Source organism: Varroa destructor, unplaced genomic scaffold (genome assembly GCF_002443255.2).
Source record: "Varroa destructor unplaced genomic scaffold, Vdes_3.0 BEIS01000003.1, whole genome shotgun sequence".
Classification (NCBI taxonomy): domain Eukaryota; kingdom Metazoa; phylum Arthropoda; class Arachnida; order Mesostigmata; family Varroidae; genus Varroa; species Varroa destructor.
This window is the reverse complement of record NW_019211456.1, coordinates 15564930-15588615: the sequence shown is the minus strand read 5'-3', so window position 1 is coordinate 15588615 and position 23686 is coordinate 15564930. Positions and strand designations below refer to the sequence as shown.

Here is a 23686-nt window from a genome sequence, read left to right as displayed (position 1 = left end):
AATTTAAATAAACAGGCGGAAAACCTAAAATTTGGCTAAGTGTATGCCTTTACGTATCTACTACTGTAAAACGCAAAAGTCTTTAGATCGTATGAGGTATCCAATGGATGTGACGACTACTGCCTCCGGGGGTTATCGCTTTCGAAAAGATGCTGGTGTCTCTGAATGCCGAGATTTGAGCGGCGAGTTCTGCTGGGACTGAGCGGTGAATGGCCGCGGGCGTTCAGTGAGTGCAGACTCGCATGGAGTAGCAGATTGTACAGGCCAAGCCGACTCGATTTGTACGAGCTGATCTCTTGGGAGTCATATAAAAGTGGCGATAGCCTTCACCTAAGATTTGAAAGTGGTCGCAGTAGAACGGATCTGATGTTGCAATAAATAGCCAATGCGCCGTATATGCTATTATATATGGGTCATTTATAAAAGTGGATGATTACGATCGACGTAATTATTTCGACCTTATTATAACCTTTGGTAAACATAATATAGATGTAATGCTCCTCGAAGAAAACGGTTATCTTGAAACACGGTACATAAATCCACTGAACGCAGCTAATTTTGAAGGTTAGTCGCGGTCAGTGAAATAAAACAATAACTTATTTTGTGTTCCGACATTTTCTAATCGGTCACAGTGCTCAGATACGGCAAATTTATTACGGCTAGTAAAGTTGGTCACTCTTGTAATTTAATACACCGGATAGTGGCATTGGAAAATGTTCGGCCACTTGTTGTATTCCGCGTCTTCGACACGGATATTTTTTTTTTTCAGGAACAGTTTAGCTTCTTCATGCTGATTCTTCGACACGCTCAAGCAAAACCTCTCAGTAAGTGACATTGATGGGCTTGGAAAGGTTTTGCCTTGTTGTTATCACTCATCAGAAAAACACGGTAAGTGCCCTCGTTTTTAGTCTGCACGCGACTCCTAGCCAATGAAAATTTCGTGTACAAGATACTTCAAGACTTAAGCCAGTAGCAGACTAAACAGATACGATAAAGCAGGATCACGTTGATCCCTGAAACTTTTGCTCGAGATCTTTTTCGAAACGAGAGCATTTCGTTCATTTAGTTGGCCCAAATGATAGCCATTATCGCTTGCTAATGATAAGACTGTATCGCACATGATCGCCTTCAGACTTACTTGCCAGTAGCCATGGGTGGCGTATGATTCGAGGTATGCTTTTCCGTGCGAGGATATCTGGTTCTAGCATTGAACTCAAAAGATCCTTTGCTTCTGGAGCCACGTTAGGACTACTTGGGAAGCGAATCTGTACAGAAATCAATAAGCACACAAGCAAATAAGATATAAACTACAAATACATGCGTTACGAAATCGGTTCTCGTCGTGTCCTATTCATTAATAAATCCAATGAAGATTGAACACTTCTGGCTGTTGACTGATTCCTGCGCTACATGTCAAGATTGAGCCTGCGCTTAAGCCTAGATTTGGGTGACAAAACGAGTAATACGAATTTCTTTCAATACAAAGTTTCATAGGCTAGTACGAATTGTCAGCTAGTAGTATCCTGAGACAGCGTTATCAATATCACCTTCACCAGGATTAGGCAACCCAAATAGCGTCGTTCTTATACTTCACACACACACACACGCACACTGAACTATGTGAACTAGTATAGAATGCAAGCTGGCCATAAAGCAGTCTTCAGAAAGGAAATATCGCAATGAACTATAAATGCAAGATTCATCATAAATAATCTATCGCCAGGGATATTGGTAATGAAAGAAACTTGCGGTTTTTAGGTAGTCCCACAAATGGACATCCATCGGCCGGCGCAACTCGACATAAGAAAAGAATATCCGTTAGCGGAATAAGACTTAGGAAATGGAAGGAAGAACCCTTCCCTTGGTAGGAAAAAGGCTCAGCAAAAAATGACTTATAGCCAGTATTTTTTGCCCAGCGCTTTCCAAGTAAAATACACCGAATATTCGTAATGATGTACCCATAATTAAGCGTATGAGCTCTAATAAAAGATGTGTACTTCTCTATTAAGTTGCTGTTTGATCTGTTTTTTCACGTTGCCATCATCAAATGGTACGATGCCAAACAGCATGATGAACAAGATGCACCCCAGGGACCAGACGTCGTACAGCTTCGGATTATAAAGCTGACCTATAATTCACAAGTCACATATGTGTAAGAGTATTTCCAGTGATCCAAACAGAGCCCTAATGTGCTACTTTGTACTATGCAAGTTCCGCAAAACTTTACAGAGTAAACATATTAGTTGCACTGACTGAAACCAAAATACATTTTGTCAACTTTTCGACCTTTCGAAACACATACCTTTCAGCCAATTATAGAGGATTTGATATGTTCATTCTTAACTCAAATGATCCTACACTTGCCAAGGAAACTGACCACCTTTATACATCGCATTCAATGGTTCTACTGGCTGAACGGTTTGCTATAGAACTAGTTGCTTGCAAAGCTCGCACGTCGAGGCCAGAATGATCTAACTGGTAAGCGTAGAGCGTGAAAGTATACTTATAAACGGGGACCGCGAAGCAAATCTTTCAAATAGGTTCGTTAGTTTTCGTCTGCCGAAGAGGTAGGAGAAATTCTATTTACCTTTGATGTTGCGACAAACGGTAGCACGACATTAAAATCATAAACTTGTATACGCAGTGAGCAGTTTTTTACAATATTACAGTCACAGTATTTGAAGCGGTAACTGTTGAGTATACAGCTTCAGTGGAACAAGTACGATCAGCCATAAACGATGCGAGCGTATTGATTCGTTGTGCGGTTCACGTAAATGCTTAGTGTTACTAAATGTTACTTTCAGTTAACGGTAAGCGGATGTATGTATGACCGTGAGATGAGAACAAATCTCACATATTAGTACAGCAATACGGTTATGGGCCCCTGTTTCGGAACGTTAATTGACCAAATGGGAAACGCTACGAGTTCCAAGCTAATGTTGGCCAGGAGAAGAAAACAACGTGACACTGTTTATTACCCGTGCTAATTTAACACTAGGCTGAAAATGACTCCCAATCATATTTTGAATTTAGTCAACAATCTGGAAGAAAAACGAAAATGCGTTTGTAATTACCCTGCAGTACTTCAGGTGAGGCGTATAATGTACTGCCGCAAAACGTCTGACTCAGTACTCGGCGCCCATCTCGAGAACATAACCGGCTGAATCCAAAGTCCGCCAACTTGATGTGTGATGAAGACTTCAGAAGAACGTTTTCACATTTTAGGTCTCTAACAAAAAGCATGCAAACTCTTTAGAAATTTGAACGTAACAGATCAGCAGGTAAGTTACCTTTGTCATAACGGCTTAGAGAGGATAAGGCTGCTTCTTGTAATCCTCAGAGGGACGATGTTTTCTCTGAATAGAAGCAGTCTACTTCAATGATGTATATGGTGAGAGAGAGAGATCTTGTGCAAATAGAAATGCACTTATTACTTAGCGGCCGTTTGTTCACGGCTGTTGTCAGTAGTCACCTATGCGCAATGTCAAGGTTATGAAGATATCCAAGCGCGTCGAGCAGCTGTGAGAAGAACATTCGCCCACGATTCTCAGATAAGTGACCTTTACGACGAACGTAATCAAGAAGGTCCCCGCCTGTAGCTAGCTCCATCACAATGAAGACCTTTTCACGGGCCTGTAAAAATTAGTAGCAACAGGCGATTTTCGTACTTGTCGACGTTGGTGACAATACGGTATAATTACACCATATGCGTATAATTTATTGATATATTACGATTTCCGATAGATATGGTTAAACAGACGTGGAACACCTTAAAGGCGAGCTGATAAAAATCAGTATTTAAGCCTGCCAGGCAAAATGATGTGAGTGACTGGAATGAGTACGTAACGTCAAACAATTGAAATAGAAGCTCATACAAGCAAGTAAACAAAAGCTCACACAACCACTGCTTTGTCTCGACAGAAGCCTTTTAATTAAAGGTCTATGTAAAAAAAAGGGGATATTCACAAGAGAACAGGAAATAATGATTTTGAACTATAGCCGTACCTGCAGAATTCGGTGTACATTAATTATATATCGATGCTCGATTTTGGAGAGAATTTGAATTTCACGTGGCAAGAAGCGACCGCGAAAATCTTCCGACACTTTTGTTGTATCAATCACTTTCACCGCAAATCTGAAGTTGTTTATCAGCAGCAATTTTTATGAAGTTACGTTCAAATATAACTGTGAACTTGAAAAATAAATCTATCCGACCTGACGTTGCTCCATCTCCCTCTATTCTGTCTAAACACAATTATCAATTGTGCATCAAAAATCCAGCCTTGTATTATGCTGTCCTTTAATTTGCATAAGCAAAAAATAACAAATATCTCATCGTTCATTAGCTGACCTACCTGTCAGGACCCTGTCGAACCTCTTTTACCTCCGAATACGAGCCTCCACCGATCTTTTTGATGACGTCATACCCAGCGCGGGCTAAAAAGTCGTTCGTGGTTGGACTGGTAATAGCCTTGCTCGAAGATCGGTGACATTTATCTGATGTACTTCCGGTGCTGCCTTGCATGGAACCCAAAACAAACGAAAGGATCGGACAAAACAGTAACCCAGCAACTCCGTTTATCGCCGGCAGTCTGCGGGTTCCTTACACGCCACTTTGCCCGCTTTTAGTTTCTCAAATTAACTTTTAATATATCCGAATCGAATTATGCCAATTACCACTCACTCAGGTTAGAATCCCATTGGAGGTGTCGATATCTTTTTAGACTTCGTTTTCGTGCAGGTACAAATCTAGGTAAATCGTAACCACGTCATCGTAATAGTTGTTGTTCCGCTTGTATAGCTTTCAACTTTGGGTAACACGGTGTCGTATCTCTCATTGGATACTATCACGGGGCTGTGAAGTAAACAAGCTCGTTATATCAGCCATATACCTCTGCTGACATTGTCGATATATTGGTAGCATTTTTAGATTTATAGATACGGGAATTTTTTCTCATAAGGCTTCGATCTAGCAGTCATCTCTGCCCAGGATATGCCTGAGCAAATAGCTCCCTTGAACACTCTTGATCGAAATTTCGGTGTCTTCGAAGACGACTAGGCGAACTAAAAGAGCGGTATCGGTACAATTTGAAATGAAATTCGCCGCTTGATAATTCAACTACTGAGACCGTCCGATGTCTGATCATAGTAGACAAAAAGCTAGTTCACAGGTGCGCAACTGCTGAAGTATCCGTTAATAACACTACAAGGATTTGGCCTTTAACGTGTATACGTTAAATTGTTGTAACATGTATATGTTAGAACTTTTCCCTGGATTGTTAGCAGCGATTACGTCATGCGCTTAGACAGTTGTACCACTACCGCAGATGTAAGTATCAGCACAACGAGACTGATCAAAATGAACGATTTTCTTGGACGCAACACATCACTACCAGGAAACGAGTCTCTTCTTTGCGTCTAGACAAGCTCAAGCGGCCAAAACATTCGTATAGGGACTGGTACGTTTTCACACGGAACTCACCGCGCATTAGACTTCTACTTCATTTGAAGCACGCTCGATTAGCATATATGCTAGGACAGGTCCCCGCCGGTTGAATCAAGCGGTATTTCTCCCGTACACATGCGGGAAACGATTCTGTCTGCTTTACCTTCGCGTAATAAAGGCAACACGGGGTTCCAAATCCTCAGGTTACTCTTCAAATCATTGATGGCCAGCTGAGCAATGTAAGCATATCGTTATAGCTAAAGAATTAAGTAATGCTAGTATAAATGTACGAACACCCGTTCCTCTGCTGAAGTTTGTTGCCCGTCGTAGATTTAGACCTATCTGATAATAAGCTTATACAGCGTATATATTGAGCATGAAATTTACTTGAAACCTTCTGATCAGCCCGTTTTCACTAGTTAAGCACATTGGCCCACCGTCCATGGCATTTGCAAAAGTTGTCAAGGCAAAGCCCAACGTACACTGTGACACTTATTTCTTCGCTTGAGTTGTATGTTTTCCGAGGCTTATGGCGCCTTCAATGACTGCATGGATCGAGGGACACACGACCCATGCAGCAAACCCTTGAGAGGGCGCACTCGTATATGGGTCTTTTCCGTTTCGTTTAACCAACCCGCTCGGACCATGATCTAAACTGGGCTTTGATTAAAAGGACCCAGGACCGATTATCTCAGAGGAATGCAAAGTCATCATTATAAAGTTATGTTGATCTATAAATATTTAGCTAATCCTATTGGCTGTTAGCAGGATCAATGAGTTCTATCTCATTGTATTAGGTATATCTACGGTGTTGCTTAACAAGTAGGCAACGAAAAAAGACATAGTGAATATCTGAAGTTTTGCAAATATGGAATAATGAGGCAAGTCATTAGGAATTATCTGCAGGAATGGCTCAAACGTTAAGATACTTTTTTTTCTAAAAGACAGTTTAAGGCTCTTGGTTAATTCTATTTGTTCTGTGAGTAAACAATGCGTTTGGCATACTTATCCTTCATGGGGCGTCGTCATAGTCAAATAGTGCTAGTTATGTTTAGGATGAAAATTATTTAATAGATTGATGTTATCACGGGTCTTTTTTGGTAATCTAAAACATACTAAAATCTGTAGAATATAGTTGTATTTAACTCCATCATGTTGTTCTTTCATATCAGTGTAAAGTTGAGGCATAAGATTTATTTCAGTATCAATTTGTATTGGTTTCATGTCACACTTCATGTAATTGTGCATTCAAACATACGACATTAGGAAACAGATGCCCATTTTTAAATGGAACTTAAAATGGTGGAATTCACAGCTGAAGTGCTATGGTTCATGAAGAACTGTCGAGCATGGCATATCTTGGCGAACTCTGAGATTCTCGCACCATATCGAACTCTGACTAGCAGCGAAGCATTGATCGCGGTGTCGCTGCCGACCGAGAAGATTCGTCCACAAGGAACTGACGTTGCATCAGAGACGTTTCCATTTATCACTGTTGGTGCTATATTCTCCATTGCTTCAACAGCTTCGTCGCTTGGGAGAGGCAGACAAAAACCATTCTATTATTTTCTACAGTAGCTTCAGTCCTGCTATCATAGTTACTGAGCCAATACTGTAGTGTATAAACAAGTATGTGTACAGATGGACCATACCCTAGGATTTATCCTTATTTTTTCTCTCTATCGAGAGGTTTCGAGATTGCAAAATTGTAAAGAATCTTTCATTGAGTGAAGTTAGACACCGTTACAGGGTCAGGTTTCCCCGGTCAACACCGGCAGAAACACCACACTTATTTGGCACGCTTGGGTAGCGCGATCGTAGGGGGTCGGCAGAAATTCATTCTTCACCTTCAGTGTGGATTGCATCTGCTTGTTGCTGTTTATCCCCTCAAAGTCTCAAGATCAACGAGACGTACAATTTCATCTAAAAAAAAAAAGTAGAACTTCGTATTGGTTTTCGTATACGTCACCAAACGGACGGAGGATTCTGGATGCTGTACATTGGTTTTTCTTTGTCTAATGTAAGGATAATGAGAACACAGGATGTAGACCCTAGCTTTGCTAGATGCCTCGACGAGCATTTGACATAGGCTAAGACCCAATAGAATGCAACAAAGGCAAAGTTATGGTTGCCGTTGTCGTTGTCAATGTTCTTGACCTTTAACAAGTAGACGTTTGTTGAGGGAAAGTTACTATAGTTTAGATGACAGTGTATATTGCCAGTCAGACGGGCATTGGAAGAGCCATTAAAAGTAAGAAATAATATTACATTGTGAATCTTATAGAAAAAGGCGCTATTTTTCGTCAGATCTCTTTTGCCGAAACCTAAAAAGCCTCACAGTATACTGCTGTGCTTTGAATAAGCACAAATATGCGCAATAACGCTTTCTTCATAATTTTTGAACCGCTATAACTCTCACGATATCGTTTGTGTGTGTATAAACCCAGAGGGTTTTGGGATCATTAAGGCTTTGCGAACATCGAGCAAGGATTGTGCCCTGTGTAGAACACATGAATCTTGCAAAAGGGGTTTCGATTTGCCTTTATTGGGTTTACCTCGAATGTTGCTTTGGTACGTCATGCTATTGCTGTGTACAAAGCTGTGAAACCATTTCAATGTATGCTCGTTTTAAAACACCTCACAACATTCGGGAAACTAATATAATGCCGCTAACCATATTTGATATCGTGGTGGCTATTATTATGATAATTATCAATGATAAAACACGAATCGTCTGTTAAAAGTTGTCCAAGCTCCCTAAACGCACCCCATTCAGCTCTATTCTAAGTAAGAACTCGCAGCACGTAATAAATTTCCACATCGAAATATCCAATTAAATACGTGCGTTATACATATATTTTTAACAAAAGCCCGTTGGGTCACTCCACGCTAACTCTTGTCACATATGAACTGCGAAGGGTTCCGTGATGGGCTTCCGCGGCTGTTAGCAATATCATCGAGTTCAGCGATGAGGGGAGTGGCAACCATTTATAAATGAATGTAATCAATTGAACTTCATCTCTCACGTCTTGTACACCTTAGTTCTCGTTTGAATTACCTATAATTGTGTTAGCTTCACTGGTTTAAGACGCCGTTTACGAGTCTTAAATCGATTATCGTTTTATTCGCCTGATATGGTAGGATGATTTCCGTGGAAACATCAATACACAATCCCACAATGTCTTCTCGAGCTTTGATATACGTAAATGGATGTTGAATGGCCTGCATGTACATCTAAGAAGAAATTACATGATTTATGGTAAGTTCAGGCTAAAGTTAACGAGTTATTGTGAGGGGGGAGGGGGGGAGAAGTGCACCACTGGTGATCCTAAATGGTGTGTATGTGAATTTGTTGTGTCCTGCAAACGTTGCTAAATACCGCACGTAAGTAAAGCGCTGTCATACTAGAACCTAGCCATAAGTGTAGCACTGTTTAAGGTTCACGTGGTTCGCTGTTTAAAGAAAGGCGCCTTCCGGACGCGACAGGACCAGTAGTTGAAATCTTGAAAAGGGGACGACGCAGTGATTTTTGATGGCATTAACGTACTCTTCTGAATCAGCCATATAAGACTGGTATAAATGTCTCGGAAAAGGCGCCGGAAGAAAACGCTACCAGCGACGAAAGGCAAAGAGCTGCAAAACATGTCCTTAGCTTTAACTGCCTCTAGGAGAGTGGTCGACATCGTCCGAGTTCATGCTTTTTCTTATTAGGAATTTCACAGGCAATCAACTGGCTCCTGATATAGAGGAGAGAAAATATTCGTCCTGAGAGAAAATGATTTAATCATCTCAAACTGACGAAAAATGCCAGCATGTGTAATATAAAAGAAAGCTTTAGACAGAAAGGCACCACTTGCGTTGCTGCTCTAACTGTGCCATGTTTTTTTGTCGTACTCTTATTATTCCCCACCTTATTCGGCCTCCTGAAACGACGCCACCGTCATACAATATAGTAGCAGAAGCAAGCGTAATGGCACACAACTGTCGTAACTCAAGAACAGGAAGCACGAAATTATTGCTGGCACTAGAATTTGTGCCCGTTTTGCGCTATTTTTATTTGGCAACCCGCTTTCAGCATGTAGACTGAATCGAAGCAGTCAGCGCAGTAGAGCGTACCCCGAGGAACGCACCTAATATGTTTCGTATGCTTCTGTATAGCAGCTTTACTGTGAACGTTTAGCTTAGCACACACAGTGCTATAAAGACGATCTCGCCCGTGATTGGGGTTACACGAAATTGATTTTTCGAAGCTGAACGTTACTAAGCGTTCACTTTGGTCACTTTTCTGCAAAGGCTTTCCCGTTCAAATCGTGCATATTATCGTCTTAAAATGATGTAGAGTTACCGTCTCTGTCTACTGAACACGTAACAGTTTGTGGTATATGCTAAAAATTCGCACAAAACATTTTGTTTCAATTATGTCGTATTATCGAATTTTATTTTTTGCTGAAGCGGAAACTTCTTTGAATGTCTTGGGGATCCTTCGAAATCAGCAACAGAATGGTCTGCAACAAGTTCATTGGACTTCAGAGAACTTTCAGACGTATAATTAAAAGAACTTATTCTGTTTACAGATTTACGTACAGCGAAGTACAGTTCAGCTGTTCCAGCAGAAAAGCTCACCTGATTGACTATTTCAAGAACACATAAAGGCCTAATATTGAGTAAATCGGTCTTGTCGTGAGATCTACTAGAATGTGATGGTTAGGGGGCAGGTATCCTAACGTTGCTATCGCATTAAGCAATTGACAGTAAATGGAATAATTCTCAAAACATAAGTGTTAACAATGCTAGAGGATGCGTTCACGAGTAGTTACGTACAAGATGCTCGTTCGTCACTCAGGAGTATTACTATATGTACAACGGATACACATTCTTCAAGTATTCTGATCTAAGATGTACAACACGTATACTTCGCCTAACATTTACTTACGACTGGATGGTGTAAGAGATGTATAAATTAGAGAAACCTTTAGCGTATAACACCCCTAAAGTATAGTATAAAAGTACTTACTGCATTACAATCCACTTTTACAAAGGAATTATAAAGCCGAACCTTTGGGTTCCCTTATCATCATTTCGTTGACGCTTCTTTCTCCTTAATACCTTCTGATATTTTACTATGCAAAATAGTAGAACATTTGAAGGACTTAAAGACCTAACCTGCTTCTAACATTATTACTTACGGCATGCCATTGACGACGCTGTGCAACGTTCATATATGATTCTCGGCCAATTTGCCGATAGGTCCCAGGCGGAAAGTCCCGTCTGAAATGATCTACGTCTCAAACAACAACCAGTCGCTTGAAGCATTTTTCAACGGTAATGTTAGACATCGGATTTGAAACTTCTGATAGACCTCAGACACTAATTTTGATCGGTGAAAGCTGAGATCTACGAAGAACGCTATACTTTGATGATTTAGCTATGGTACACTACATTCGAAACCTTTCTTCCCTCCGTGCATTAAACTTTGTCCCCGTGATAACTTAGTGGATGACGCGTTTGCCTGCAAATTTTTGGGGACACGTTATGGTCTAGGTGTAAACAAGGGGTATAGGCGCACTTCATTTGGTGCTGGAAACCGCCCGTCCAACGGAATGCCTGACGGCGATACCAGATGTAAAATTCTAAACATTGAAGTTTTGGAAGACTAAATTTGCTCCCCAAGTAGGACTAGCATTTTAAAATGAAATAGTCTTTCTTAGGTTAACGTTCTCCTGCCGAGTCTTCGACACTCTTTCTGATAAACAATTCAGCTGCCTAAGTGCTCGCGTGACTAGAGTGACTTTTTTTGCATACCGTAGGCCGGCTACGAATATAACGTGGACTGACGCGAAAAAAATATTTCTGTATCTTCCTACAGACCTTCAAGCTTTAGTAATAACAACTTTAGAAAAGAAAATCATATTCAAGACTCCCCTTCAAAACGTTTTCTTCCGAAGCAAAGTTTTCCTCACATTCCAGTATTTTATCAACATTATCAGACACTCAAATTAGGGGGATTCGTACTACAATAGTGCTTCTGAAAATAGTATTCTCTTTTGTCGTCTGCCTCCGTAACGCCCGAGCAGAATGGTATGATCATATGCAGGCGAAATGGATTTAAGACAGGGCAGCGACAGAGCGTACCTATTGCGGCCCTGCCCTTTCTGATAGGTAGAGGTATAATTCTGTTTCCTAAAGGGGTCTAATGACGAGCATACGGGAGTGCGGGGTGTGTTGCAAGTACGAGACAGTGGCAAACGCGCGAAGGAGCAGGAAGAGTTTAAGCGTCGGAAGGATCAAAAGAATAGATAGGGCAGTAGACACGACCTGCTTTAGGTGCCACTGCTACCGCTCTAGTTTTGAGACTAACTTTGGTTCGCTCGTGCCCGGATTCAAGACTCGTCGGGGCTCACAGCAAGGATGCGTACAAAAAGAAAATGGCACAACGCCATTCGGCAACAGTGGACGACCCTGCAGCAGCGGGGCCAGTGGTTTGGTTTCCGATATTTCATTAAGATGAAAAATGGCGGGCTGGTGAGCAAAAGGCAGAACAGTACATTACAGCGGCAACGACAGCGATCGTGACGGTATTCAAAACGAACGGCCAAAGAGCCAGTGAGTCCGTGAACGAGTCTTCCTGCAAAGTGCCGTTCAGTTCACAGTCGTCGACGATCCATAATCGCTTTTGGCAGCCTCGTCATCAACTTCCATTCCCAATGAATTCGAAGGGTTCGTCGGCAAGTGGAAAGACTGGCACAACGAGCAGGCCCGATAGAACAGTGCTAAGCTTGAATTTCGCTGGACGCTTTGACGTTAAAAATAACGACGACTGCCAGCCAGCAATAGAATATGAGAAAGAGCGACAAGGAGAACCAGGGCGAGTAAAGCTAAACAACCTGTTCTTGCAAGAACTGTGAAAGACTTTGATTTTTGTAGGAGTAGAACTGTGGACCAATACGATGATGGCTAAAAACGCAAGCGGATGAAGAATGAGCTGAGCAGCCTCGGATCCGTAGTGCTAGCCGAGATTGATTTTACTTGCACATTATTATATTCATATAAAAATATGCAATCTAACTTTTCACATAGATATCGTACGCTGTCCTATCAACGTGTAAACGACAGTCATCATGGATAGTTTGTTATAAATAAAGAATAATGGACGTTTTGTCCAAACGTGTACATACATGCAACCGTTTAGTTGAATAAGCTAACGAATTGTAGAAGAACGAGCTCAACCTTGTTTCATGTTATATATGCTCGTGCTATATTTTGCACCCATCACTAGGTCCTAGTTAGCGCGAGCGTGCCTTAATCAAAAATCTCTTCTCATCTTTACGACATCATCTAGTACAAATATAATTTATCCTTAATATTAATAGTGATTATTTTTCGCGGAGGAAAATCATACAACTAGAAGTAAAATTGTTAGGTTAGCATATAAAGATTTCTTGGGCGGATTGCTCAGAGGCGGATTCCTAATAAGCGTCATCGTAACCTGGTATCAGAAACAGGATAGGTTGCGGGACGTGTCCAGAATGAAGTAAAGCAACAGAATTGGGCACGTAACCTTGTTTTAGACGTCCATCTTTTGCTGCTTTCACAGTGTCTATAACCTTTCCTAGCACGGACAGCTATTGTCGATGATAAGAGGAACATTTTTCAAATAATCGCATCCACCTCATTTCTCCAGTAAGAAAGGGCTTCAGAAATAAATAAATAAAGCTATATGTTTGTTTACATAAACCCAGCCTATCTGCATTAGACGGAATTCAATGTAAATTTGAAAGATAATATTTTGTTATTATATGATACTGTTAGCGCGACATACGAACCACTTATATCGATTACGACACCTCCAGGACGATGGTAGGTAAAAAAAATTTCTGAACGAAAGCAAATGCTTTTCTGGCATGCCTTCAACAAGCTCTTCAATTTGTTGTCAGAATTGGTAGAACTTACCCGCATCTAAAATGTAGAGAATCTGTTTGGGAATCAGCAGCATAACAGTGCTTTCCTTTGTACATGTATGGTATTTTCGAAGATGGAACTTCACAATTTCTACCTCGTCGTGAACCAACAACAGATGATAATACTATAATGCTCAATAGCTTCATCCTGAAGTTGCGTCATCTAACCATCAAATGCGACAGTGCAGAAATCAGGCTCCACAGCGAAGTTAATGGTAAATTTCTATAAAAGCAATCTCCTAACAAAATAGCCTTTTAAAGAGATCGATACATTCTATGTTTCTCTATGTCTATGTCTATATATGTATTTATCAATTACTAGACAACAGACATTTCTTTTGTACTTCATTTTAATGCGGAAATACTGTATGTTCTGTGCGGTATATTATTGCGGTGTGCCGATATCGAACCGAGACGAAAATCGCTCATGTGGAATCAACAGTTCGAAATGACTGGGTGTGGAAGTAATTGCGAAGGATGCACTGTGGAAAAATTTGACATATTTATGGAAGCCAATTATAGCTCGTTTTGGGATGTGGCGATCCTCTATGTCCTTGTGGCAAATCTCCTATTTGCATTCATCTCACACACACATCTGGCGCACAGAGCGTTTAAACAAACACAACTCCCCTTTATTCAAGGTACTGCAAAACTTTATAAAACCACAGCCTAGATGGAAGTTTTTGGACAAGAGGTCGAAGCTATTGATCATTCCCGATTGGCCTGCTCATAGCACTAGACGAATCCTCTCCAAAGGTTAGCGACTTTTAATACCCTTGCACATGCCTGGAAGATGTAGCACCTCCTAGGTGTTGTGCCTTCGGTAGAAATCTATCTAAAGGCAACACTCCAACATTAAGGACAAAAAAGGTAGATGGATGAAGACTAACATTTGTCAATGGCTAACCCAAATGTTTAATTATTCTTTGCGTTTGCATCTAGCGTACTTCCTAAAAAAGTATCTTTCAAAAATGCTATCTATAGATACGCTATTTACAGGGCCCCGTTGAGTTCGTTCAAGCGTTAGGAACGACCCAAAGATGTAGTCCGTTCGCTCTAATTATCTAGCGGAATGCCGCGAGGTACTTTATTCGATATTATCGAAATTCAGTGTATCTTCACTGTCTTTCTTTCTCCTAACCGCCAGATTCTTTTAGTGTGTTTTGTACTGTATGTACTCTTATGGCCGCTAAGAGTAAAAGCTCGAATTGCTACGCATTATATCTGATTGTTTTGCCAAAGCACGTTGAAATTTATTTAGCGTGGTGGTGTCTCATTAAATTTAATGTAAATGCGTAAAAAACAAGCAGTGTTAACCCTTTACGGTATGTGATATCGTGTAAAACAATAACAGAAGATCACGTGTAGATTACACTGTCGTTTATTCGATGCAAGTTCCACCTAATAATCAAAAGGAAACGTTTATTGCAGACGATAGATGATTTTTCCAGATTACCAGTATAAGTTTATTACATTTGTTATATACGGCAAATGGCTGATTTATTTATTCAAATAACCCCATATTGAACAATCGATTTCCGATGTGACCAATTCTAAAAAAGGACACGACGTTATAGTTATATCAAACAGTTGACTACTTAGCAGACGTCTTTTTCTTAGCTGAATAATAATGTGTTGACTCTTTAATGACGTGGGCAAATTGTGCAAAACAGATACTTCTAGGGCAGAATCCGCGTACCAGTCGGTGATTACCTATTAAATTCAAATCAGCTAATTTCAATGACTAGTAAATTACTCTAAAATGTTCATTTACGTCTACTGACGTTATTCTATATAGCATAAAAAGCTTTATTAGTTAGGCCATAGGCAGCCATTCTTTTCGTCTCCAACGCTAATGTCAGCTGGTCATTTAGGTCAAAAATTGATGGTAGTTGCTTCAGTCGCTCGTGTTAAGTATATTATCTAAAGTTGTTTAGCGACTACTGATCTAGGCGACAAGCCTTTGTTTTTTTTTGCTGTTTGAAAAAGAGGATTTCGACAAAATGGTCGCTACATTGCTTGCGGTTATACCCAACATAAATGGAGAACACGTCTTGAACCGGAAGTCTCGATCTACTACAAATAGCTCTCTTTACCTACTGCTGGCTTCAAGCCGAGTTATCCAGTAGTTGTTCGATCACAGTAAAATGTATCATGGCAACGCTTCATTGTCAGAACTTTGTCTACAGAACAATGTAGATAACTCTATTGAAACTTAATAACGTCGACTATATTGAGTTCTATTTACGTGACCACGTTCTCCACGATGCGATAGTCCTGATTAACTAATTGAGTCTCTTAGTAGGTCCGTGTGTCCGGCTCGATCCGTTCAATTGGGCAGCATCTTTCAACTAGCACATTTTCCAAATGCGTGATACCGCAGATCCTTTTCGACGCCGCCGCCGCCGCCTCCTAAATTGTAAAAACCGAAATTAAAAAGGATCAAGCTCAACGCTACTCCCGCTTTTTAGGACGTGCTACTATTAGCTGCATAGACGACTATTAAATGCTATTAGTAATTGAATAGTCCTACTATTCAGAGGAGCCTTTTGCGCCACAAAATCTGTGCCCTGCTTTCCTTTTTGTTAAACGGTATTCTTCAATAATTATGAAATCTATTTGATAATAGTTAATTTGTGAGTTAAATTGTTTGGATCATCCTACTTTGTAGGTATTAGGGGCGGACGGTAATAGAAAAATATAGTTGTGATTGTTGCACTGCGTTTTTAGTTCACAAGATTGTTAACGGCATATGTAATGAGGGCAAAGATGTACGCAGATGTTTCTATATTCTCAGAACCTAATGTCAGGTATTTCATTTACCCGAAATAGAATTTCCGTTTATCTTTGCTAAGCCTACGTTGCCCAAATATGTGGAAAGAATCTATTTAAGCAAAGGAACAGGCGACTTAACCATTTATATGCTCATGGCCGATACTATTTTACTTAAGGTCATAGCACTCCATAACGAAATGGCGTATTTTGCCTTCAGTGTGTTTGCACTACGGATGCACGGCTATTTATAGTAGCTCGTGTCTGCTGCTCCCACAGGGATTGTGACATAATACAGTCGTTGACTAGTCAGGCCAAGTCATCATGAACAGTGCCTGTTCTATATGTTATGAGCCTTTAAGAGATTCCGGCTTCGTGCATCATCCGCACACACAAACAGTGAAAGTACAGGAACGATTTAAAAAGAAGAGTTAAGTTGTTAGTGGGTCTGTTCTGGTGATTTAGGTGTAATCATAATCAATACAGAGATGCCAAAATATCTGATATCAAAGCGTATCTTTATAACAGAACCTCATGTATATAAAACTATATAATTTTATATTGTTTATATACTATATAGTTTATTTGAAAAAATTTTAAAAAAGTTAAGGGCGCTGCCTGGAAGGTTCAAGTATCGTGCATCGTTATTGCTCATAATATATATATAATAAAGTATATAGAGTCAAACGACACCCATGCTTTATAGCAGCAAAAGAAAGACATATGAATAATTTAAGTTCAAATAAACTTATGGCTGTTACTATAGAAGCAGAATTGAAGCAAGTACTGTGTACATAAGTAACCAACCTACAATTATGCTAAGTGTAGGATGTTTTCGCTTTAATGAGTTTCCCCCGCTAAACAACGATTTGACATGAGGATCTTGGATTTACTCGTGTGCTTCGAAAATTTAGCTTCGAAATATGCATCTATCTCTTGGTGTTCCTCATCGTCCTCCCCGCATCGCCTAGAAAAGCTATCCTTATCTTGCCTTTTTTGACACCAAAATACTTACATATACAAAACACAAGCGAGGCACCAAAATATCCTTAGGGAATTTATTTGTTATATACAAGGGGGTTATATACAAAAAAAAAAAACAAACAGTTATATTTGTATCACATTCTTGTCCAAAAAACCGCTAGAGTTCCAGCAGAGAAAGAGCGGCAGACCACCTAACATTTCAAACGACTAATCGAAGAATATCGTAAACGATTGACGCGATTACCACTTGAGTATTGGATCTCGCTTTTTGATCGCTTACCTGTTTGTTTGGCAACAAAAGACATAGTCGAGTAACGCTAGATTATAAGGACCCGAAAGCTAAGAAAACTCCCTTTGTTTTCAAATCAACCAAGCATTACAGTGGGTGCAGCAAAATCTCGTGGCTTATCGCTCTATTATGTTAAAACCAAACAGTGTCATTCATGTTGCATTCATGCAGCATCCAATGCGAACCATACGCAAAGCTTTTTAGTATTCTCGGATAACAATTAAAGAGCTAAAGATGAGACTTCACGCAAACATATTAAAAAGTCTTTGCCATAGATTCAATTCCCTTTTTCACCTAAAACACACGCCTCAGTGTTAAAATAACCCAGACTCTTCAAACGTTTAACTGAAAAGCTAGCGGAACCACTGACTACTTAATAACACCGTATATTTATAGGCGTATAATGGCCTCGGTGGTCGGTGAGTCAGGAAACAATTTCCTGCCTGACACGTACCCCAGCTTTTGCAACCTACTCTCATAGCTAGAAGATGAACAGTCTAAACGTCTGAGGTATTAGTCAACCCTATGATACCCGATACGAAGCAAACTACAATTAGGAGGAGGGTTTAAAGAGGCTAAAAAGTCTAGTTAACAAGGAGCTCACTAACATTGTGGTCAGTAACGGCAGCCTCCTGGTCTCTTACTCTTTCATGGGTATTTAGAGCTCTACTCAAATGAGCTGTCCAGATGTGCTAAGTTTCGCTAGGTCTGTGGTCAACGTAGTGACCAATAGTGATCAGGAGGGTTTTCTGTCTCGATGCTCTAAAAGCCCAGTAGCAAAGGAAATTAGGACTAAGCTAATAGGTTTAGTATGGAAACTTGGTCAAACTGATTATAAGAAAGTGAGTTTCGTAAACAGATTAATTAACCTAAACCTTCGGTATACATACTCCTAAGTTAGATTTTGTTAAGACCGACGATATAAGTGTTGGAATAAATATTTGCGAATTTCAAAAAGTCTTATTAATTGTTTTACGATTTTCTTCCGTTACGTACCTATATTATATATAGTTTAATATGGGATTAAGTATACTATCCTGTGCGGATGCCTCGTGTGTGCCATGATGTACGTGGATACCAGCAATCTGTTCTATTTTCTATGAAATCTATCAATATTTTATATATAGCTATTACAATGGTTCGTCGTTTAAAGAGGACCGGTTCCTTCGAATATGTTCTCAAAAGCTTATGCTTTATAAATACGATCTGCGCATACTCGTAAGGCGGGCACAAGACTGAAATCACCCGCCAACATTCTAGTGTTGCTGGCATGCGCTATAAAAATGCGCGCTCTGACCTAGGTTCATGTGGACTTAAATCCGCTTATATCTATAAAAAAAAAATATCACCTTCTTTTAGGCAGCCACGACCTGTAAGCTCAAAGAACATCTAAAGTGTTGTTAACCTTGTAGCGTTCTTTTATATGGGTTTTCTACAGCAACCCCGTTAGTATCAGCTCGAGTAAGAAGTTTTACGAGCTAATATTACAAAGCTAATTGAAAAATACTGTGATGAGCAACTGTATGCAGGGTAGTTAAGTTTAAATATGAGAAGCACACTGCTTATTACAACATCGATTGTGAGAAGAAATATATCGATTTTAATTTTATTATGATGACACCAGTCATTTTTGTTGATAAAACAGAATTGATTCTATTGAACATCAATGGACTGGGTATTGGCTAGGTAACGAGGGGAAGGCATGCAGCTTTCGACCGTGGGCTCGGTCATCGGAAAAGTCGTTTGATTATAGTATGTTCATTTTTGTTTATTTTTGAGATGTAAGAATGTAAATAACTCAATCAGAAGCTTCGCACAAATAAATTTAATGTAATGCTAGATTCTACATATAGTTATAGTAATTACTGATTTCAACAGTTGTGCATATACGAGCAACAGAGTATGAAGTTCTATATGTCTATTCTCGTATATATAATTTGTCAACTTTATTTTAAATATGAATTTCATAGACGCTATAACGGGATTCGTAGTCTCAATCAAGACTTTTTAGTAAGCTAACCCATTTTTTTTTATCAATACATGCCGATAGTTTGGTAATGTCAAGGTAATTTTTTTGTATCTCATTCTACCACAGTCAGTGGGTATCGAACCTAAATATAAACGTTTACGTTATGGTACTTCTTCTTAGGATGGCTGGAGTCATTCTGTTGGGTTGGGGCAATCGCCAGTTATGATGACAAAAGGACTTTGGACCTTAGAAAAGAATAGTTTACTGTTTTAATGCTGTAGTGATAGGTCAATAGAAAATGCTTTAGTAACACATTTTTTGTTCTGTATATAGGTGAGGGCAGCCGAAGATGCCCAAGACAGGGCAACTTTAAGTACACATTTGCGAGTTTTTTGTTGCTGTAAATAGAGGGTTTTAGGGGCATCAATTTCGAATCGTGATAACTAACGCAAATTTGTCGAACGTGCACAATACTAGCTCAATATAAAGGGCGACAATACTTGCTGCTAGAATAAAAAATCGCGGCGTTTTACCTTTCCAATTACAAAAGGCCTAATCTATAGCCTTTGTTTTTCAACTGACTTTACAGCCGAGGTTTAGCAGCGTTAAGTTGCATGACCGAAAAGGTCGGAGCACGATTTTCCCGCGAGAGACATTGCGCCCACCATGTTTCTGTTTCGATAACCTGAGTGCTTTAAGAAAGCAATAAGAGTCTGGTTAGAACCTGGTAGGATAAGATCTCGAAATCTTCGGGATTTCAATTACCGATAAACGTCGATGTTTGAATATTTTAAAATAAATATCTTCAGCCATTTAATTAACGATACATACGTGCTGAGTGTCGTACGGTTGTGTGGGACAACAGATATTGACTTTATAGTTTTATCTCTTTTCACAGGACGGCGCAGAGAAGCTTTAACAAGTGCAATATGATTGCCGCGCACCTAACAATATCATAGTAAACACTGAGTATAAAAACAATTTCAAAAGTTCTATGTGCTAAGTCCTTCGGTCTTGATAAAGCCGTGTTCTCTATTGGTTTTGTGTACGATATTCCTTTTACTTTATACACTATGGGCCCCTATACACTTCTATATATAATACCCTATCTATAATTCAATTATGAATTGTTATTCTAGGCTTCAAATGTCAACATTGAAAGTCACCACTGTACTTATTGATACATAGACTCTGCCCCCTGAAAATTCTATGAACAAACATAATACTAAAAAGATTTTCCCCTATGGGTGGTCCTGAGTTACTCATTTTTGAACAAGAACTTGCTTTGACTTTATCTGCCCGTACTGTTCTTCGTGATACCAATAAATGGTTTCTCTGGTAGATTAGATAGATGCGGTACTCAAATTTTCTGTGATTTTAATGGCTTCTGCTGCAACGTGTGTTCTTGAAGTTATTACTAGCATCGTTAAAATACATGGCGTACACCAGTTTAAACCTTAGCAAAATATTGACTACTGCATTACTTTTAGTTGGCTAATGTTTGCGCACTTACTTATCGGTGCATTATCATTTGCACAATATAAACCAAAGGAATACCGTATTTTATTATCAATGAGCTTTCACAAACCCCATTAAAAGTACAAAACTCTAATTTATTCTAGTTTTAATTGATATCGGTTCTTTGCTATCCTCGACTGTCTTTTCACCAGAAGTTACCAGGTCTAAAATTTTTAAATATTCCCGCCAGTAGTGGTGAAGTGGCACATATGAAGATTGCGTGTCTACAAAGCAGAATGAGCGCATCTCACGGCTTCTGTTTCGAAGGGTTCTCTAGCCTGAAGCTATAAGGTTCTCCAAATCGCGGACTTAGCCAGGAACATTGTTTTAATTTCTATTTCTCATTCTTATCCTCCATTATATTGGATTTAATTATGAGTCAGGTACGAAGATAATTATTTGTTTTTAAAAAGAAGACGATATCTACAACCTGTATCAGAATCATCATAGCCAAATTGCTGGCCATTTTTTTGCGGTGTTTGAATCTAATCTAGAAAAGAAAATCTAAAGACGTAATGGTTTTGCATTGGTTTGTAAACCTACAGCATAAAACAATAATTCTAGCAGAGAAGACTATTCACGTCCTTGACCTTAGACCAACTTAATCAACTTGAATGAATTTCAGATTGCCTTCCCCGAGAGCCAGATATGGTCTATAGTCAATCCTCCATTTACAAAACTTAAATTGTAAGGATTAATAGTATTCGCTCCTAATTTCTGGATATTTAATCAATATTTTTTTAAGGATTAAGAGACAACATTTGATATTATCATAGACTACAAATCATTAAGCACCTATGAAGAGAGCCGTATTACATGCTTCAGTATAACCATGTAAAATGAATAAATTAATCCTTCGGAAATTTAGTACGCGTGCGTAGCTTTTTATACTATACGTTCATCCCAGAGAATTCCAAATTGCGTCATGACACGTATACTTAGGACCCACAGACGATATTTCTTCATTGCCAACGTTAAATATTTTTCAAAAGGAGCCATCCTTGGGCGGCCCTTCCTAGTGCATAGGTCTAACTAAGTACATTTTAAACCGCGCTCTCTTTATCTTTAAAGCAGCAATCTCGTAGATGGAAATCATATTTCTTTTCTATAGTAGTCACTGTGAGCTCATGGGGAGTGGGAACAAAAACACATTTTATGGGAGGCTTCAATCTGTGGAAATTTTTCCTGAAGTACATGTTTCATTCACCTAGAAAACTATGTGTCTGGGCACATAGGAAGACGATCTTCTTACCTTTTTCACTTACGTTGATATTGCCAAATTAGAATCTAGTTGTCTGACCAAAATATTTCACTGCTAACAACTTAGTAACATGTCGGAGTGTGCGAGAGGAAATAGCAATGGATTAAAGATGGACGCAACGTATTGTCTCCCGTCAAGTAAAGTTATTAATACTATTTGCCAATGCGTATGTTTTAGATCTGCACGTTACGGAAAGCAATGCCAAATCTCGACGTTGACATCGGAACCTAATAAAAAAAAAGGTTTATTGATTTTTTAAGTTTTTTGTGGCTATTTTCAGATGTCATATTTTAGATGTGCTTCCTTGTTGTTAGATATCAATATTGATGGGCTATCTCCGCCAGAGATTAGGTAAACAGCAAAAAAGAATTTTAACAATGTGGTTTATCAAAAACTTTAGGGCTTAAAAAATATAAATGACTCATATGGGAACCTCCAACTACAGAATCGATTGAGATTCGGGCGTTGGAAAGAAACGTGTCTGTGTTGTCACGTACATCAGCTTCCCTGAATTCTCCTTCTGTCCTAGTACCGATAAGCAGCTTGTACGAAGTGTTACTTTTTTGACCGCCATTAATCTCGAAAGCATCAGTTTTAATTGTTCTCCGTGATGTTTATCAGCAGCTGTCTCTTCTGACAGTTTGCGTTGCGACCACGCAATACGATTTACAGATACTTTCTTTTTCATTTTAATGTCCGTTAACATTATATTAGGCGTAGGTATCAAAACTCACATTTGTGTTAATATAAAAACGGAATAGCACGTCCAATAAAGAATATGAAAATTATAATGCACAAATATTATTACTATGAAAAAAGTTTTTTTATTTGTTTTATGAAATCAATATTGTAACATATAAATTTATATTAATGCTACCTCTTTTTTAAGTTTTCTAATCATTTCAAGAGCTGTTCTATCATTCACGCGAAACAATAATCATTGGCCATTTCTACTTATTAGATTAAAGATTATCGTGTTAGGGACAGCTTCCTTATTTTCATTTATAGCAATAAATGAAATATTTAAAATAATTACCATTTATTCGATCTACATAGTTTATTACGAACCGACAATCCATGCGCGGGGCGGTATTCGTCATCACGATAGAACTTAAGATCCTCAAGCTTTCGTGTATTTTCTTGCTAGTTATGCTATTTTTCGAGAGTGCGTCCCACGTATCTTTTACTAGAATTAATCATTCTCTCGGTTCAGAGGGAATTCAAAGGTAATTGCGTTTTCCAAACTTCGGTATTGAGGGCTAAGCACAGGTTTCTTTTTAAGCAAATCCCACCCATACCGAAAAGCAGTAACAGATTTGTTGAAGTTTGGTCAAACCTAGGATGAGGTTTGGCAGAATGATCTGGTTAACCATTTGCGTCTCATCGAAGAGTTAACATGCAACCGCTGCTGGAAGCCCTGATAGACAGCTTCGATTGACAACTTCCTCTGTAACAGTAATATATTTCTTTTTCAAATAGTAATATTTTT

At 39.2% G+C, this 23686-nt stretch overlaps 1 protein-coding gene across 3 annotated transcripts in view; it reads right to left on the bottom strand.

Moving 5' to 3' along the window:
- The window catches only part of LOC111247147 (testis-specific serine/threonine-protein kinase 3-like), a 44408-nt gene extending 39540 nt beyond the window's left edge, over positions 1–4868 (bottom strand). The window contains exons 1-7 of one of the 3 annotated variants that reach the window (XM_022797760.2): positions 4356–4868; positions 4006–4135; positions 3473–3633; positions 3075–3229; positions 1998–2128; positions 1139–1265; positions 97–330 (exon numbers count right to left, since the gene is read on the bottom strand). In XM_022797760.2, coding sequence (XP_022653495.1) covers positions 224–330; positions 1139–1265; positions 1998–2128; positions 3075–3229; positions 3473–3633; positions 4006–4135; positions 4356–4525 — 981 coding nt within the window. In that variant the 5' untranslated portion in view covers positions 4526–4868 and the 3' untranslated portion in view covers positions 97–223. Of the gene's footprint in view, positions 1–96; positions 331–1138; positions 1266–1997; positions 2129–3074; positions 3230–3472; positions 3634–4005; positions 4136–4355 lie in introns of those variants that run through there. The other 2 variants (XM_022797761.2, XM_086983897.1) reach the window with 2 other exon arrangements.
- Between the last annotated feature and the right edge of the window lie 18818 nt (positions 4869–23686).